General features: G+C 37.8%; 1 protein-coding gene across 1 annotated transcript in view; it reads left to right on the plus strand.

The window, feature by feature from the left end:
• Positions 1-11,838: 11,838 nt before the first annotated feature.
• The window catches only part of TMC1 (transmembrane channel like 1), a 105,601-nt gene continuing 99,229 nt past the window's right edge, over positions 11,839-18,210 (plus strand). Inside the window, exons 1-3 of the mRNA XM_042965019.1 lie at positions 11,839-11,891; positions 12,409-12,485; positions 16,214-16,385. Coding sequence (XP_042820953.1) covers positions 11,839-11,891; positions 12,409-12,485; positions 16,214-16,385 — 302 coding nt within the window. The remainder of the gene's footprint in view (positions 11,892-12,408; positions 12,486-16,213; positions 16,386-18,210) is intronic.

Below are 18,210 nucleotides of genomic sequence, written 5' to 3' on the forward strand. Positions count from 1 at the left end.
GTGGCCATGTTCATGTTGTATGAGTTTTATTTTAGAAAAAAGAATATTATCAGGAATAAATAATGTGATTTCATAATGATAGAGGTAAATTGATCAACAGGAAATAACAAATGTAAACATGTATACACCTAATAACAGAACTCCAAAATACATAAAACAAATACTGATAGAGCTGTAAGGAAAAAATAGACAAATCCTCTGTTACAGTTGGATTTCACACCTTTTTCACAATAATTGATAGAAAAAGCAAAAAGAAATCAGTAAACATATGAAAGGCCTCTACAACACTATCAACCATTTTGAACTAATTGACATTTATATAACTCCACCTAAGAACAGCAGAATACACACTCTTCAAGTGCATACAGAAAATTTAGCAAGATATATCATATTGTAAGGTGTAAATCTCAACACATTTAAAAGGATTCAAGTTATACAAATTCTATTCTCTAACTACAATGGAATTAAATTAGAAATCAAAAGATATTTGAAAAATCCCAAAATATTTGGAAACTAAATATCACCCTTCTAAGTGACCCATGGGCCAAATAAAAAATCAACAGAGAAATTAGAAAGTGTTTTGAACTGAATTTAAATAAACACACAAGCTTCAAAATTTTGAGATGCAGCTAAAGTAGTATTTAGAGTAAAATTTATAGTATGATATACCTATTTTAGAAAAAAATGATCTCAGTTTCTGCCTTAAGAAACAAAAGAAAAAGAATAAATAAAATCCAAAATAAACAGAAGCAAGTAGGTGACAAAGACCAGAACTGAAATAAATAGAAAACAGGAAAACAATATAGAAAATTATACCAAAATATGTTCTTTGAGATCAGTAAAACTAGTAAACCACTGGTCAGACTGATTAGAAATTTATCAAGAGGAAGTAACAATTTTAAGATAGAAACGAAAAATGTGGCATCACTACAAATTCTACAGATACTTAAAGGATAATAAGGCAATCTTAGAAACAATTCAGGCCAATAAATTTGATAACTTAGATACATTGTACAAATTACTTGTATGACAGGCTACTAAAGCTCACTCACGAAAAGAATCAATGAACTTAATAGCCTTACATGTATTAAGGAAATTGAAATTATAGTTAAAAATTGTCTTACAGGGGCACCTGGGTGGCTCAATTGGTTAAGAATCTGACTCTTGATTTCGGATCAGGTCATGATCTCACAATCATGAGATCCAACCCCACATTGGACTCTGGGATGAGCGTGGAGCCCTCTCTCTCCCTCACTCTCTGCCCCTTCCCTGCTCGTTCTGTCTCTCTCTCAAAATAAATAAACATTAAAAAAATTGTTTTACAAATAATATAGCAAGCTTTGATTACTTCCATGGATAATTCTTTTCTTTCTTCCTTTATTTTATTTTTTGAGAGAGAGAGAGACAACATGAGTGGGGGAAGTGCAGAGAGAAAGGGAGACAGAGGATCCAAAGTGGGCTGCAAACTGAAAGCAGCGAGCCTGATGCAGGGCTCAAACTCATGAACCTAACCACCAGATCAAGACCGGAGTCGAAGCTGGACACTCAACCGACTGAGCCACCCAGGTGCCCCTCTGTGGATAATTCTACCAAATATTCAAGGATGAAGTAATTCTGATTCTGCACATTTTTTTTTTAGAAGAACAAAGAGGAGAAAATATTCTCCAACTTTCTCAGACACTAGCATTACTTTGATACCAAAATCAAACAAAAACATTCCAAGAAAACAAAACTACAGGCCAATGTATAAAAACAACAATCAGAGATTGAACTTCTAAAACTATCATTTCAATACCAGAATAAAAAATTACAAAGCACTTAGAAACAAATCTGACCAAAGCACTCTAAGATCTAAGCACTGAAAACTACAAAACACTGCTGAAAGAAATTAGAGAAGGTGTTAATAAACCAAAGTAATTTCATCTTATGGAAAGGAAAGGAAGGGATAGTGTGTAATTGTAAATATAAAAGCACCTTCTACCTGGACGTCATAGAACTAGATCTAGATCTTAGGTTGGTTATTTTTTTTTAATGTTTTTTTATTTATTTTTTTAATGTTTATTTATTTATTAGAGAAAGGGAGGGGCAGAGAGAGGGGGAAAGAGAGAATTCCAAGCAGGCTCCACACTGTCAGCACAGAGCCTGAAATGGGGCTTGAACCCATGAATTATGAGATCATGACCTGCGCCAAAATCAAGAGTCAGATGCTTAACTGACTGGGCCACCCAGTCACCCCTAGATCTTAGTTTTTAACCATTGCCCTTCCCTGTGGCATACAATAGTTAAAATTACAGTCCCAACCTCTTGGTATTTAATCAAGATAAAATTGATAACTTTAAAATTTTGTTATTTTAGACAGAGAGAGAGAACACACACGAGCAGGGGAGAGGGACAGAGGGAGAGATAGAGATTCTTAAGCAGGCTCATGACCGGAGCTGAAATCAAGAGCCCGATGGTCAACTGACTGAGACACTCAGGTGCCCACTAAGTGATGTCTTATTTTCAGTTAAAAGTTATCAATTTTAGGGGACGGAGAGTTTAGGGAAATATTTTATTCCTTGTCTTCATCTTTTGGTTAAATTGCCTTTAATGGAATCACAGACTGAAATTATGGCAATTTTCTACTTGCAGAGTCTAAGATATTAAGGTGAAGGTCAGAGTAGATGTGTCTTCCTTGTCTTCCTAGAATTTTAGGTGAAATTTTGGGTGCAGGTGTGTGGTAAAGCATTTGAACAGCTCTTGTAGGTTATTTTAATGTTTGCTATATGCCAAGTACGCTATATTATATACATTGCATGCATTTATTATTACATTTAGTTTCACAGCACCTGTGTATAGTGGTTAGTGCTCCTTCCTGTAACTACAACGTAGAGAATTTAAATAAACTATTCGAAGTTGTAAGATAACATAAAATTGTAACAGCCAAAACACAGATATTCATCCATCTAACTCAAAAACTCGGGATCTTTCTACGAAATCGGTTGCTTACTTGAAAGCTCTGAGTTGTCTTCTCTAGTTCTACGGTATGAGTGCAATCGTTTTGGGGAGCCAGATGAACAAAACTTCTTTCTTGTTCATATTTCTCAGTATTTGGCTAGTCATGGAAATAAACTTTCCTCTTCATGGCCATGGTCCTGAAGGAATTGGGATTAATCCAAAGGAAATCGGGTGGTGAAACATACATTTATTTATCCTGATGAGTCTTTTGCCTGTTCCCAGAAAAATTTGAAGAAATGTAACAAAAAGCAATATCCTGAAATTCCCTAGTGAACATGATTTCCGCCTCTCTCTTATGAACTCTAACAGACCTTCTGCTTGTATTTTCTGGTGAAACTTGTCAAATTATATCTTGTGTTATTGCTTCTAGTTTCTAGTATTCGTCTGATTCCATCATGGTAATCTTATTTTTTTTTTTAAACGTTATTTTATTTTATTTTGAGACAGAGAGAGACAGAGCATGAACGGGGGAGGGTCACAGAGAGAGGGAGACACAGAATCTGAAACAGGCTCCAGGCTCTGAGCTGTCAGCACAGAGCCCGACGCGGGGCTTGAACTCACAGACCGTGAGATCATGACCCGAGCCGAAGTCGGACACTCAACCAACCAAGCCACCCAGGCGCCCCCCATCATGGTAATCTTAAAGAGAAGACTTTCGATTAGGGTTCTCCAGAGAAACAGACCAGTAGGTTATCTACCACTCTCTTTCTATCATTTGTCATCTATCAAGAGATTTATTATAAAGAATTTAGTTTATTTATTATTTTAGAGTTGCTTTATATATTTTCTATTTATTATTTTAAAAACTACTTTTTTTTCTTAAGTATTTTTTAATGTTTATTTGTTTATTTTGAGAGTGTGTGTATGTGAGCAGGAGAGGGGCAGAGACAGAGGGAGAGAGAATCCCAAACAGGGTCCACACTCAGTGCAGAGCCTGACACAGGGCTTAATCCCAGGAACCTTGAGATCATCACCTGAGCCGAAATCAAGAGTCAGACGCTTAACTGACTGAGCCAACCAGGTGCCCCAAAAGTATTTTCTTATTTATTATAAGAAATTATACATAGTATATATGCATATAATATGTATTGTAATGATTCAGCTGCCTTTAGGGTATAAATGAATACATTCTATGTGAACTATTTTGATAAAATTATATACCACATGCAAATTACTTGCAAGTTTTGTTTTATTGGATATCATAAATTGAGCCTGTAGGGCAAAAGACGAATGGATAGGTGGGTGGTCACAATTTTTATAAACTCATGAGGACACCTAGAATTCAGAGTTCCTTTCCCTTAATGGGTGATGATGCTAATTAATATCCCTAATTAAAAGTTGGGTAGCAAATCCTACAAAGTATGATTTTCCCCCAACAGCTAAAGAATAGAAAGAAAGAGTGATTCATTCTAGTCAATGACTTGCTTTTTCTTTTCTTTTTCTTCCGCTTCTCCTTCTTTTTTTTTTTTAATTTTTTTTTTTAACATTTATTTGTTTTTGAGACAGAGAGAGACGGAGCATGAACAGGGGAGGGTCAGAGAGAGAGAGAGACACAGAATCTGAAACAGGCTCCAGGCTCTGAGCTGTCAGCACAGAGCCCGACGCGGGGCTCGAACTCACGGACTGTGAGATTATGACCTGAGCCGAAGTCGGACGCTCAACCGACTGAGCCACCCAGGCGCTCCCCCCTTCTCCTTCTTTTAAATTTTCTTTAGAAACAAAAATGAACAAAATCCTTTCCTCCATTTTGGTGCTATTACTATTTTGTTAGGAAGCCAGTTGTTCCAAATTTTCGGGAACTACCAATTCCAATCCCGAAGCCACTCTCTTTTTCTTTTTCTCCGTCTCTGTCTTTGGTTGCAGCCCTTAACTTACAGCTCAGCCATCCTCCAGCCTCAGTGCTTCCCCACACTGCCTTTGTTCTGTAGAAGACACTCATTAACATTTGCTAATGTATGCTAATGAGAAGTAATTAGCATCTTCTGTGCGTTGCTGGGAAGGAAGGATGAAGGCCCACCGAGTTCAGTCAGCCTTGCTTCCTGCTTCTTTACGCTGGAGGAATTGTCTGCTTTCAGTTGTGACGCAATTATTTACTGCCTTTTGTTTGTTTGTTTCGCTTTGTTTAACCATGAATCTTGACAAGCATTCTCCTTCATGACTTGGAATATTGCAGAAATGCTTTGGGGGACAGACACATTCCTTTTTTGTTCTAGGCTATCCAAGGATATAAGGATGCCAAGGGCTTACAACACATTATTTTCATCTGGTTGTTATTTTGGTATCCTATTACTAGAAAAGATCTGAGCCACAAAAACTCACACAAGAGAATATATTTTCATTTCAGCACACTTATTTACACGGGTTGCTCTTTATGGTGGTAACTGAAATGTGAGAGCACACACTCTGAATATATATTGTGACAGCATGGTTAAATAAGAAACGTGCCCTCCTCCAGAATATTCTAAATGCAAAGAAAAAGCCAAGACTCACCACTTAGTTTTTCGTAACCACGGGGAGCTCCAAATGCCTTTCTTAATAGCTATTTGTTTATTGAATATGTAAACTTAAAAAAAAAAATAAGCCAACCCCCCAAACCAGTTGAGAATAAGAACTGTTTTTGTTTTTCTGTAGACCGACGGTGTCATAAACTATCTAATTACAGCTTCTCCCAAATACTCCAGCATATAATTCACTATTTGAAGAACCATGCTTTAGCATTTCATATTTGCTCTTCGAGCTCAAGGGTGGTAGAATTTGGAAATGTATCAGCTACCCACTTCACTCAGCCTGTGTTTCATTTTAATTTCATGTACCATAAAAACAGAAGGAAAAAGTGCAAAAAAAAAATTGGTGTGCATCTCCTGCCCCTCCTTCTTATGTCTATAAAAAAAGATTATTATCGTTGAAAAGATAGAAGGGGGATTTTTCTTTTGAGTGGATCTTCTTTTTTTTTTTTCCTCTCTGTTCTTCCTGGGGTTAGCTATTGTCTCTCCAGGACCTCATGGTACAACACGTTTCTCTCCAGAATCCATCCTGTTCGATTTGGCAACTGCAGTATCTTACATTGTGTTTTTAATAAAGCAGACATCAGCGGCTATTTATTCTCTGCTTCTTAAGGGTTTCACGGACTTGAAAAATAAATATAATCTAGAAGGAAAAATATTGGAGAGTGACAGCTATTATAGCAGCTGAATCTCTCGCCCACTCGCTTCTTCTGGTCGGCTGCGTCTTACCCAAAGTCAACATCAACGTTATTATTGTTGCAGTTTTATAAGCACAGCAGTTTAAAGTGCTTAGCATCTCCAAGATATTATACTGATTGAAAATGTGAGCAGCCTTTTGGCATTGTTTTAAAAGTTTTCATTAGGGTGTTTCTGAACGCATGTGCTCCGTGGTTCATTTTCTCTGTGGTCTAGGGCAGATAAGAAGGATGCTAGCACCTGCAGAAAGAATAGCAGCCCCAACCTGTCAAATTAAACCTTTTCCCCAGATACCTTCATGATATTCAAATGTAATGATCTCATTTTGTTTTTTTCCACCCCAAGGATTTTGTAAATGTCTTATAGTTTACGGGTTTATTAAGGCATTTGAATGATATAAGAACTAAGTAAGTTTCCTCTTTACTCAATGGCTTCCAAATATTATGCTTAATTCCACCGTTTGAAGGACTTGGGATTGTTATACACAAGTGTCACAGGCATCTTTTTGTCCTTCCCTAGAAGTAATAAAAGGAAAAGGAGCTGCTGATTTAAACTGAATCAGATTTCATGTCTTGGGCACATACTATGCTTGAGGAAGAAGAATCACATTTCATCATTGTTTTTAATGTTTATTTATTTATTCTGAGAGAGAGAGAAGGGCAGAGAGAGAGGGACAGAGAATCCCAAGCAGGCTCCGTGCAACAGCACAGAGCCCAGCGCCATGTGGAGCTCAATCCCAGGAACTGCGAGATCATGACCTGTGCCAAAATCAAGAGCCGGACGCTCAACTGACTGAGCCACCCAGGCGCCCCACATCCCAACATTTTAATTCTGTTTTGCAGACAGTGCATCCTGTTCCCTACTTAGTGCCCATCAATAATTGAATGAAAGCAGGATGCTGGGGCATTCTTTGCAGAAGAGATGATACCTCATTATGGTTTGGTGACTTGATCTAGCACCCAAGTGTCCCACTGATGGGAAATTCTTCTTTATGGTTAATGTTACTCATTCCTTTTGAAATTTTGGTTGGTTTACCTTCTGTTTGGTTTTTAGAAAACAAAATATCTAAATGCTATCCTCGGCCATAATTTATATACAGCTTATAAATACACACATACATACGCATGCATATAATTTTGTCCATATCATAATTGAATCACCACCATCATCATCATTACTATAATCAAATTTAGTGGGGGCACCTGGGTGGCTCAGTCAGTTAAGCGACTGACTTTTGATTTCGGCTCAGGTCCTGATCTCACAGTCTTGAGATCAAGTCTGGCATTGGGCTCCGGGCTGCCCATGCAGCCTTAGATAAGATTCTTTCTCTCCCTCTTCCTTTGCCCCTCTCCCCTGCTTGCACTTTCCCTCTCTCTCTCTCTCTCTCAACAATAAATAAATAAATAAATAAATAATCATCCACTTGAGCAGCTACTGGAAGGCATCAGACCTAGAAATTTCAGAACATAAAATTTACAGTGTCTACTCATAAAGAGGCTACATTTAAAAGAGATTTTTTTAAATCATAGCTTATTTTTCATAGTTTCACTGGTAAGTTTTCTCTCTTCTTTTTTTTCCCTTGAAAAAAAAAGAGATTTCATGTTTTGGGTAAGGGGATCCTAACTTGTCTTCCTTACAGAACAAGGCAACCTTTACTTTGGAATATATTATCTTTTAAGAAAAAAGATATTTTTATTTTGTTCACATTGTCTAGCCTTTTCACCTTCAAATTCTTGTCAGGAAAAAGTATTGATAGGAGAACCAGTTGAAGATGGTCTAGACTTTGTTAACCCAAGGTATTTCTAAAATATGAAATAATATTAAGTATGTAAATTTAGAACTGATAACATTTTCTGTTTAGAATACTTATTTACATGAGTATAAATACAGGTATGTTTATTTATAATATGTAGCAAAGACAAATGTTTTGCTTTACATGTATACTTTTTCACCTCTCATTTACTGCAGTCACCTCATTTTTGCCCTTTTAACTCCCTTTCTTTGCTATCTTCTTCCCTTCTTCCCCTTCCCCATTTCTCTTTTTCTTTCTCTCTTCTTCCCTCACCATACTTTAGTCCCATACTTTTGAATTGCTAAACAGTCGGCACTATATACATAAGCAAGGGCTATATTAGTAAATTGCCAGTCTCTTAACAAAGTCTCAGTCAGAGACACACAGCCCAGTAACAAAACCACAAAAAACATCAATGAAATAAAAGAATTCAGAATCTAATATGTGTCATTTGAGTAACATTATCTTTTCATAACCTACATCGAATGCTCATTCTTACTAGATCTTTGCCATCAACATGTAAGAACAGTTTGGCCAACATAACTAGCTGTCCTCTATTCCTCACTGCCTATTCTCTTGTAAAGCCACTGAAATTCAGGCGTTTCCTTATACCATTTCACTAAATCTATTCTTGTCAAAGTCATCCTCGACATCCATATGGCAAAATCCAAAGGTCGATCTTTAGTCCTCATTATACTTGAGTTACAAGCCTACGACACGTTTCTTATTTTCCTTCTACGTCACTGATTGTTCATTTTCAGTGTCTTTGGTTGATTTTTCTTCTTCTCCCTGTCCTCTCAACTTTGGAGCCCTCTTTTTCTGTTTCGTTTATATTCATTTACCTGGTGATCTCACTTGGTCTTGTGGCTTTTAATAGTATCAATATGCTAGTAATTCCTAAATGTCTATTTCCAGCCCAGACTTTTCTTCTGAACTCTAGACTCAAATACCCAACTGCCTACTCAACTCATGTATGGGTGTCTTACAGGCATCCCGACACCAACATGTCATATTAAACTTCTGATCTTCAACTCCTCCCACCTAAGCTATTCTTCCTGTGGCCTTTTCATTTCCTTTTCTTCTGAATCTATCTTTCTGCCAAGGACAAAAGCCTTCTGGCTGTCCTTGATTCTTCTCTTCCTTTCACATTCCACATCACACCTCATACTGATGGTATGGGTTCTTCCGCTAAGATTTGGCAAAATCCTTATTACAGCATAGGTGAATATCCCTTCCAATGCTGTTTAGTCTGAGGTGAGATATGTACCGCACTTATACAGGAATGGCCGATGATGACATTTCCTCACACACACAAAAAGAACCCTGAAAAGTAACACACACAAAAAGCCTAAGAAACATAATGAATACATTGCTGCTATAATGCAAGTAAGCTGGATAAGATGCTGGTACCTAATCTTGGATCTCCTTTAGAAAGTCGTTCTTTTGCATAAAATAGCAAGACTCCTTAAAGGCAGTGGTATTTTCTTCTGCGCTCTACAGACTGCCTCCCTGAGCATTTTGCTCTGTACTCCCTTGTGAGTGGACGATAACTGCTAATTGGACAAACAAGCTTTCAGTTTCCAGAGTAATAACCTAGTGCTACAAACATCCCTTCAAGAGCCAAATGTGGCGTCGAGCAAGAGGTAATACCACTTAACTTTTCTGGCCCCTTGGTTACTGTGAACCATAAACTACTTTCAGGGCTATAGATTAAAAAAGAAAGTCTGGAACAGCATCCACTTCTCTGAACGATTCCAATGCCTCTAAAATGTGACATTTTGCTGTTGTTTCCTTTTACTGTTTTTAATTACTGGGTCTATTTGCATGAAATGAAGATCTGGGTTGCCTAGGCATTCATCTGCTCCGAATGCATATTCCTCTCTTAAATAGCATACTTCAGGGAAATTTTCCTTGCTGGCCTTCAACATTTTGACAGGACCCCCCCTCCCCTCCTTCCACTGCCCTCCCATCACTCCCCAGGAGAGAGGTTATTTTTAAAGTACATAATCAATAGGCTTTGGGAAGCAGCCAAAGCCTGAGGGGGGTCATATGATTGGGAATAAGCTACTGGGGATTGCTGAGAGAAGGGATGGCAACAGGCCATGCCAAAAATTGTCTGAGGAGAGAAAGACATTCTGTAGCTCCCATTTAAGTGTTCTGAGTAATTCTTTTGCCCAGGCTTTTTGTCTTGGAGGGGTTTCTTCTCTTGCTTCTTCAGCCTTGGTTGGAGTTGCAGGAGATGCAGACCACCATTGACAGTTGTTTTTCAGACCAAATAATGTCCCATTAAAACCAAGCTCGGTCTAAGGCCCTGGAAGGAGTCTTAAATTTGGTCACGGTGCCATTGTTTAGTTCTTGATGCTGATGATGCTTTTGCTGTTGGTTCGAGTCCAGAACCCATCAATTATTATCAGAACAACTATACAAACAACTGTTTCATTGTCCCGGACTCAACTGCCAAAGAAACGCTGTTGAGCCAAGAAGGCACCTGATGAGAAGGTGCAGATGATTACACACAGATGATATTACTGTTGGAGAGTCACCTCATGAGGAGGGACAGGGCTATTTCCGCAGTGCTCTCCATTACGTCACTTAGAAACCATAGCTCTTTTTTAGTTCTTTACTTGAAACCACAGGGATGTCTCCTCTGATGGATTCTTAGGTTTTATTTAATAGCCATTTGCTACTATCCTTCCTGTACTTGAGAAGATGATCCGTGACTCCAGCCCTGTTTTTTCCCTTCCCCTGGTTATCAGAGGAGATTGATTCATTGCTCATCTCCTTGGCGTGGGACATTTCATTCTGCTGTTTTTATTTAATATATGATCCTTCCTAAAGATTTGCTTATATTTTTGTCCATTTGGTGTTTTTTCTGTTTCATTTAATCACGGCTAGTGAGTTGATTATTACAAATCAGCGTAATATTTTGTGTGAATTTCTCTTTGGCTATAAGGTTGCAGAACAGGCTGTATATCCGTCTTTGCTATTTATCCTTAGCAGTTTTTATATACACACGGAGCTGACTCTGCTCCAAAGCTAAGCTTATATCATTCAAATTCCTTCCTGGGGAATTCTTCCTTGACCGGAGAAGCTTGATGGCAGCATTAATTACAAACAAAAGACCAAGACCGATTGTTAAACGTAAAATATCTTCTTAGAAGTGTCTGCCTTCACTATTGGCGGACTCTCAGTGGTGACATAAAGATCTTTGTTCCGTGAAGATCCAGTTACAGCCCGTAACAGAAGGCATATGTCCACTCTGAACAAAAGCAGACTTATTTTCACATTCCGCGGCTGACATTGAGTGATAACGTTTTTGCATTTCCTAAAAATTTTTATGCAGATGCTGTTTAAAGGCAAAATGGGCTTTCACAATAATCTTCTTTGTGAATGGGATTGAAACTCTTGGCAACTGTTCCGTTTTCAGTATGCCTGTCAAGTTCTGAAAAATAACCTTTGACGGTGTGCGAGCAGAAACAAAACGAAGGTTGTTTCCTCTGTTCACAGCAACGTCGTTTTGTCATCTTTGCTTTTTCAGACTGATGCTCATCCAACTTAAATGAAAATATGATACAATTAATATTTTATAAGCAAGTTACGAGGCTATGGCTTTAAAAAAAATAGTCAACTCTAATTTTTACCTGGGCAAGTTGCAGAGCTTTGCATCTGCTGAAATCTGTGATGAATGGACCGTAGATGACAAGTGGAAAAACATCTGCCAATGAATATATTTTCACATGTTATTGGTCAATTAAAATTCTTATGAAAGCTCTATATGTCTTTACAAAAATAGAGCAAAACTGAAAGCAAGGTGCTTTCTGAGTATAAGGTGAGGAATACACAGAAGAGATGTTCTTTGTCTTGGAAAGAACTGGAAAATTACCTGTCCCCACACTGTCAAGGTAAATCATACATTGGAAAATTTAGGCTGTGTCTGTATACAACCTACAGAAATAATTGAAATAGGAAATATCAGCCTTGTGACATTTTTTGAAAGGCTCTTGGACACTGGTAGCTGCTCTGAATGAACTGTTCTCGGTTTTAATAAATTCCTTTGGTTCTAATAACCAAAGTGTTTGTGCATGCGGATATAGCTTTATTAACAAGTCAATTTATCATAGAATGAAATAATCCACCAAACCCCAAGACTACTCACCGCAGTGTAGAATTTATTTTGGTAGCAGTTATTTTCAATGGAGCCGACAGGCTTATAATTGATGTGTTTTGCAAATCTTCGAAGACAATGAAGCAGAGAAGTCTTTGCACAACACTGCATAAGATACGGTAGCAGTATATCTTTAATGAACAATGCTCTTTTTGACAAGCTCATTGAAAAATGCTTTTATTAACTGCACAGAAAACCTTATGATGAAAATAATCATAAAAGCCCATTACTAACGGTTGTACTGTCATTTAAAGAATTGCCGTATTTTTCATTTCTTCAACAGTACAAATTCAAGTGGAGGAAAAAGAGGATGACACCGAGGAAAGCTCAAGTAAGTGAGAATGGACCCGCGTGGAATGTGTGCCTGGGGAATGGCAGTGAGTTCAGAGGACTTGTCATCTTATCTTGTGGGATCATGCTGCCGCGTGTGAGCACAGGCTACCTACCACCCATGTGGGTGATTTTTGATGGTCTCACAAAAGAGATCAAGTCCAGCAAATAGGATCTCCACTCTAGATTCCATTTAATTGGCCCACACACATTTTACCAAATGTGTAAGTTACTCATGATCCAATAGATGATAGTCCGCAAAAATTTGCTTTTTTATCCCCACCCCCCCTTTTTTTTTTAATTTTGGAGACAGAGCACAAAGGAGGGAGGGGGCAGAGGGAGAGAAAGAGAGAGAGAGAGAGAGAGAGAGAGAAAATCCCAAGCAGGATCCACACTCATCCTTGAGCCAGACAGGGGGCTTGATCCCACGACCCTGGCTGGGATCATGACTTGAGCTGAAATCAAGAATCAGATGCCCAACTGACTAAGCCAACCAGGTGCTCCCAAAATTTGCTTTTTAAAATTTCTCTACTGTTTTCTCTATTAAGGCATTTGTCCTAAAAGTTCTTCTCTAGGGCTGAGTCTACTATAATAGAACAGATTGGCCATTTTGACTGAATTGATCAGGTGGTTCAATTAAAACAAATAAGCACGTTATTTTGTACTGAATTCATGGGTATTTCATCAGAATTGCTCCGGTTTTAACCTGTGTAGGTTCAGCTCAAGAGTTTGGGTTGTGATCCCTTGCAGGCAGACCCCTCATGGACTGGAGCATGAGAAAGACCATTATATAAGCAAAAGCTTTGAATGTACTCAAACTGAAAGAAAGAGCCGTAGCTCAAGAAAAGTTCAATTAGGGGATACATCAATACAATCAAGTTAATAACCTGAATGCAATATGGCAGCCAGGGCATGTTCACGAGGCCAGGTGTTTTGAGTCAGTCAGTGCATTCTACATGCAAACAGCTCAGTTTCATACAGATCCTGCAAGTCATGGCGTTCGTACTGTAGCGGAGGAAAAAGAATTTTCCCTCTAGCCTTCTGAGTTCTTAGCTGAGACCCCTAGAAGACAGTTTAGCAAGAGGAAAAAACATACAGAAATTCATTAGCATGTACGCCTCATGTGTACATGAGAGATGCTCAGGTAATATGTAACATTCTGAGGTGGCTTAGAATTTAGACTCAAATACCATCCTAATAAGGAAAAAAAAAAAAGATAGAGATATAAGCCTTTCAGGAGAGAATAAATAATTTGAAAGAAAGATGAGTGGGCCTTTAGAAAAAGATGGGAAGTTTGATAGTTTGTGACCAAGTTTGTCTGGGTGTGGTATTGACTTCTAGCACCTTCCTTTGTGGGAAGAGTCAATCTTCCCTAAGGGTGAAATTCTTGGTGAGGGGATTTATGACAATGAGTTCCTTTTGAAGTGTCTGTGTTTGGGCAGATGAGGGGAGTTCAGAAACAAACAAACAAACAAACAAACCACAAAACAAAAAAACCTCTCACTGAATTTGCTGTTTTTCAAGTGTCTACAGCCCAAAACAATCAATATACCAAAGTGGCATAGTTTGGAGTGGCGTATCCTTAACTCCTACAGTCATATTTTGAGGTAGTAGGTAGTATATTCTGCTATGCTTCCGCCCTGAGTGGAGCCCATTTCAAATGGTAAGATTGTAGGCAAATCTACAGTTAGGAGGCAACTGTAAAATATTGATTTTTTTTTCTTAGAATTGATATATTTGGAAACAAGTTAAGGCACCAGAGGCAGTCTTTCTGTTCTGACATGGTACAAGAGAAATCCAATAAAACACTTTTTGTCCATGGTAAAACTGCGAGTTTAATATGGTAGTCTTAATACAAAACATACTATCATGCAGAGTACTAAGTGGCTGCTTGACTTCTTGAGTTATTTGTGGGAAAATTGTTTCTCAATCCCTATCAAGGTCTTGTCCTTTCTATAATTAGTGACTAATGTGACTAATAAAGACTGGGCAGATTTTCAGAATGTCAGAACGGGATTCAAGTAACATACAACATCTGCTGCATATTTAACAAATGGAAAACCATTCTTGGTTTTGATGACAGTGTATAGTTCTCAAAGCTTAGTTTGAACAGTTAACCTCCTGTTTTTCTCTCTAGCCAAACTTTAGTAATAAAGGTAATATTTAGGCGTCATATTTGAAATATCAATAAAAAAAGTTTTGGCAAGTAATGTTAAAAGATAATTGGCATAATGAACGTATTTAATTAACGAATCAGAACCCTAGTGAGCTGTTATGATCAGTTCAAAGGAAAATTTAAAGAACAGATACATTTATAGGTCAGGTTTATTGAAATGATTTGCATATGGAGGCATCACTGTTTTGTGGGAGTTTTTTCTTTTTTTTCTGGTGAGGAAGGATTGTGTCTCCACTGAACATGTTTGTGGACATGTTTATGTACATGTTTATGGACAAGGATTATTTTGCATTGCTATGCAGTGATCTAGAACTTTCAAAAGTACAAAATCGCTCCCATGGAATCAGAATCAAATAACACAAAAGGATACACTGCAGACAATTTATAGTTTTCCATTGAAGACAACTTTTTCTTTATAGTACTTATATTTAAGAGGATGGTGATAAAGGGGCACCTGGGTGGCTCAGTCGGTTAAGCGTCCAACTCCGGCTCAGGTCATGATCTCACGATTTGTGAGCTTGAGCCCCACATCGGGCTCTGTGCTGACAGCTCAGAGCCTGGAGCCTGCTTCCGATTCTGTGTCTCCCCCCTCTCTCTGCCCCTCCCATGCTCATGCTCTGTCTCTCTTTGTCTCTCAATAATAAATAAACATTAAAAAAATTTAAAGAGGATGGTGATAACTATGAATAATATTTGACTTTCTTGATAGTTGAATCTAAATATCAGAAGTTAAGAAGTGACAAAAATGAAAGAGAAGTAAGATTGTGTGTTATAAACTGTGAAGGAAGGAACTGGATTCTTTACTCTTTACCTGGAAGATTCCAGTGAAGCTATGGACATAGGAAGCATTGTTAGTTGATGAATAAAGTAAAATAATAAAATAAAATAAAATAAAATAAAATAAAATAAAATAATGTCATTTCTCTCAGTTTTACATTAAAATTATAAGTTATCTATTTCTATTCATAAAGATACTATGGTCAAGCAACTATTTATGTAAATAAATATATTTAGTATCAATTTCATTTAAGAAAGGGAAAAATATTTAGGAAAAGGAAGAAAAAATTTGGCATCAGGAATAAAGAGAATTTGAGTTAGGAGACATCTCAGGGACCAAATTAGTTTCTTCAAAATTATTCTTGTTTGTTGCATTTCCTTGTTATTCCGGTCCTTTGTTCCAAAACAGAAGTAGTAGTAAGCATATAGTGGTTAATCACTTAACCCTTATGTGTTATATCAGTAACCTCTATACTTGTCTGAGAGGTCATGGTATGACATTTATGACATTAAATGAAGATTGGAATTCTAAGGATTATTACAATTTGGGGATCCACATTCACATATGTGAGTAGATGAACCACAAAAGGAATGAAAATCCAGATGAGTGTATTTGAAAAACAAGTTATGGAATACATAAATGACACAGTGCATCTTCTTATGGTGCGGAGACTTGCTGAATTATGATCTACGTGTGACAATGGTAAGCATACATTTGGTAGTGGGAGAGAGCGCTTTTTGATATTGTTCACTGAAGCATTCACGGCTATGTTTAGGCGAAGAAGAAGAGGAGGAGGAAGATAAATTACCTCGAAGAGAGAGCTTGAGACCAAAGAGGAAACGAAAAAGAGATGTTATCCATGAGGATGACCCAGAACCTGAACCAGAGGATGAAGAAACAAGGAAGGCCAGAGAGAAGGAGAGAAGGAGGAGGCTGAAGAGGGGGGCGTAAGTTCAGTCTGATCTGTAACTGAAACTGTGGCTCCTTCAAAAGTACTTGACTCTGAAAGAGGACCCCCCACTCCCCCACCCTTTAGGCTCTCTGTGGCCTTAAAACTGGTAATTAAAAACTACTTTTAGAAAGACAGCCTGGTGGCCCCTACGTGGCTCAGTCTGTCAAGTGACTGACTCTTGGTTTTGGCTCAGGTCATGACCTTGTGGTTTCATAAGTTCGAACCCCACGTCTGGCTCTGCACTGGCAGCACGGAGACCTCCCTCTCTATCTGCCCCTCTCCCACTCGCACTGCCTCTGTCTCTCTCAAAAATAAATAAACTTAAAAACAATAAACACTGACTTAATCCAATGCTGCCATTTTTTACTCCACTTAGTTAAATGTATTTTACAATTTAAATGAAATTTAAAAACGAATATATGTATTAAGAATGGGCTAAGAGAAATTTCCTAATGAGACATCTAAATTGTCATGGTTATTAATATAGTTCATTAATTAATATTGATACTGCTATTAATTAATATTAATAGTTCATTTAGGTATTTTGAAGTTATCCCATTAATGACATATATTGTTATCAAAGTTAAGTGGAAAATTCCTAAACAGTGAGCCCAAATCACTTTAGCTTAGGGAGCCGGGGTTGACAAAATATGGCTAATTCCAGCCCAAGAGCTAAGAGTGGTTCTTAGAGTTTTAAAGCGTTGTTGATTAACAAACAAACAAACAAAACCAAAGACGAATATGGGACAGAACTGTATGTAACCCTCAAAGCCTAAAATATTATGCATCTCTTCTTTTACAGAAGAGCATTGGGGCTGTCATTTCCTTTTTAACACAACCCTGCACCTACCATTTCCACCAGGCGAACATTTCACTGAGCACTGACTTTATATAGAATAGTTTGTTAAATGCTAGTTAGGAAAAATCTAATGAAATGATTTTCGAGTCTTTGCCTTCTGGAAATTTGCAGATGGCGGGCTGGTAGGAAAAGTGTGCGTGTGATACACATCTAATAATAGAAAACCTTGACCCCTTGGAAAGGCTTTAAGAGAGCAGCTACTCTGCCCCTCTCAGGTAGTAGGGCCATGGGAACCACTACAAGGTGATACGATTTCCTCCAAAACACTCTTAGGACTTTAGATGAAGAGGAATTTTCTAAGATGTCCTCCCCAAATGATACATTCCAGTGTTCAACAACTAGCTATTACTTTCCTTTTTGTAAATAATTGTAGTTAAATACAATTGTATGGAAATTTTGGCAGGTAAAGAAGCTTAGCATTGACAGCTGATGGTTCCTTTTAAAATGAAAAGACTAACCCCACCTACTTCTTTGCCTCTGGTATTCTTTTTGCTATTTTTTATGCTTTTTATCCTTTTTACTTTTGAAAACAAAATATCTCATAGTTTTTTTAATTAAAATTTTTGTAAAGTTTATTTATTTATTTTGAGAGAGAGAGAGAGAGAGAGAGAGAACATTTATAAACGTGTGAAGGGCAAAGAGAGAGAATCCCAAGCAGGTTTCATGTTGTTAGCGTGTGATCATGACCTGAGCCAAAATCAAGACTTGGTCCCTTAACCAAATGAGCCACCTCATCTCATACATTTAAGCTCTATGTCCTTATTGTCATCACTATTATAATGCAGTAATATTTCCTATTAACAAAGCCTGCGTTTTCTGATAGTGAGATTTCAACAATAGATGCATGCATGATATAGGCTGTGTTCCAGAATTTGCTATTCTTCTCCACTTGTGCCTCAGAGAGGTCCTTTCAAAAAGGTGAATTGGGGGCTGGAGGTTGCACCTGGGTGGCTCAGTCAGT

This window comes from Panthera tigris, chromosome D4 (assembly GCF_018350195.1).
Source record: "Panthera tigris isolate Pti1 chromosome D4, P.tigris_Pti1_mat1.1, whole genome shotgun sequence".
In the NCBI taxonomy this organism is placed as follows: Eukaryota; Metazoa; Chordata; class Mammalia; order Carnivora; family Felidae; genus Panthera; species Panthera tigris.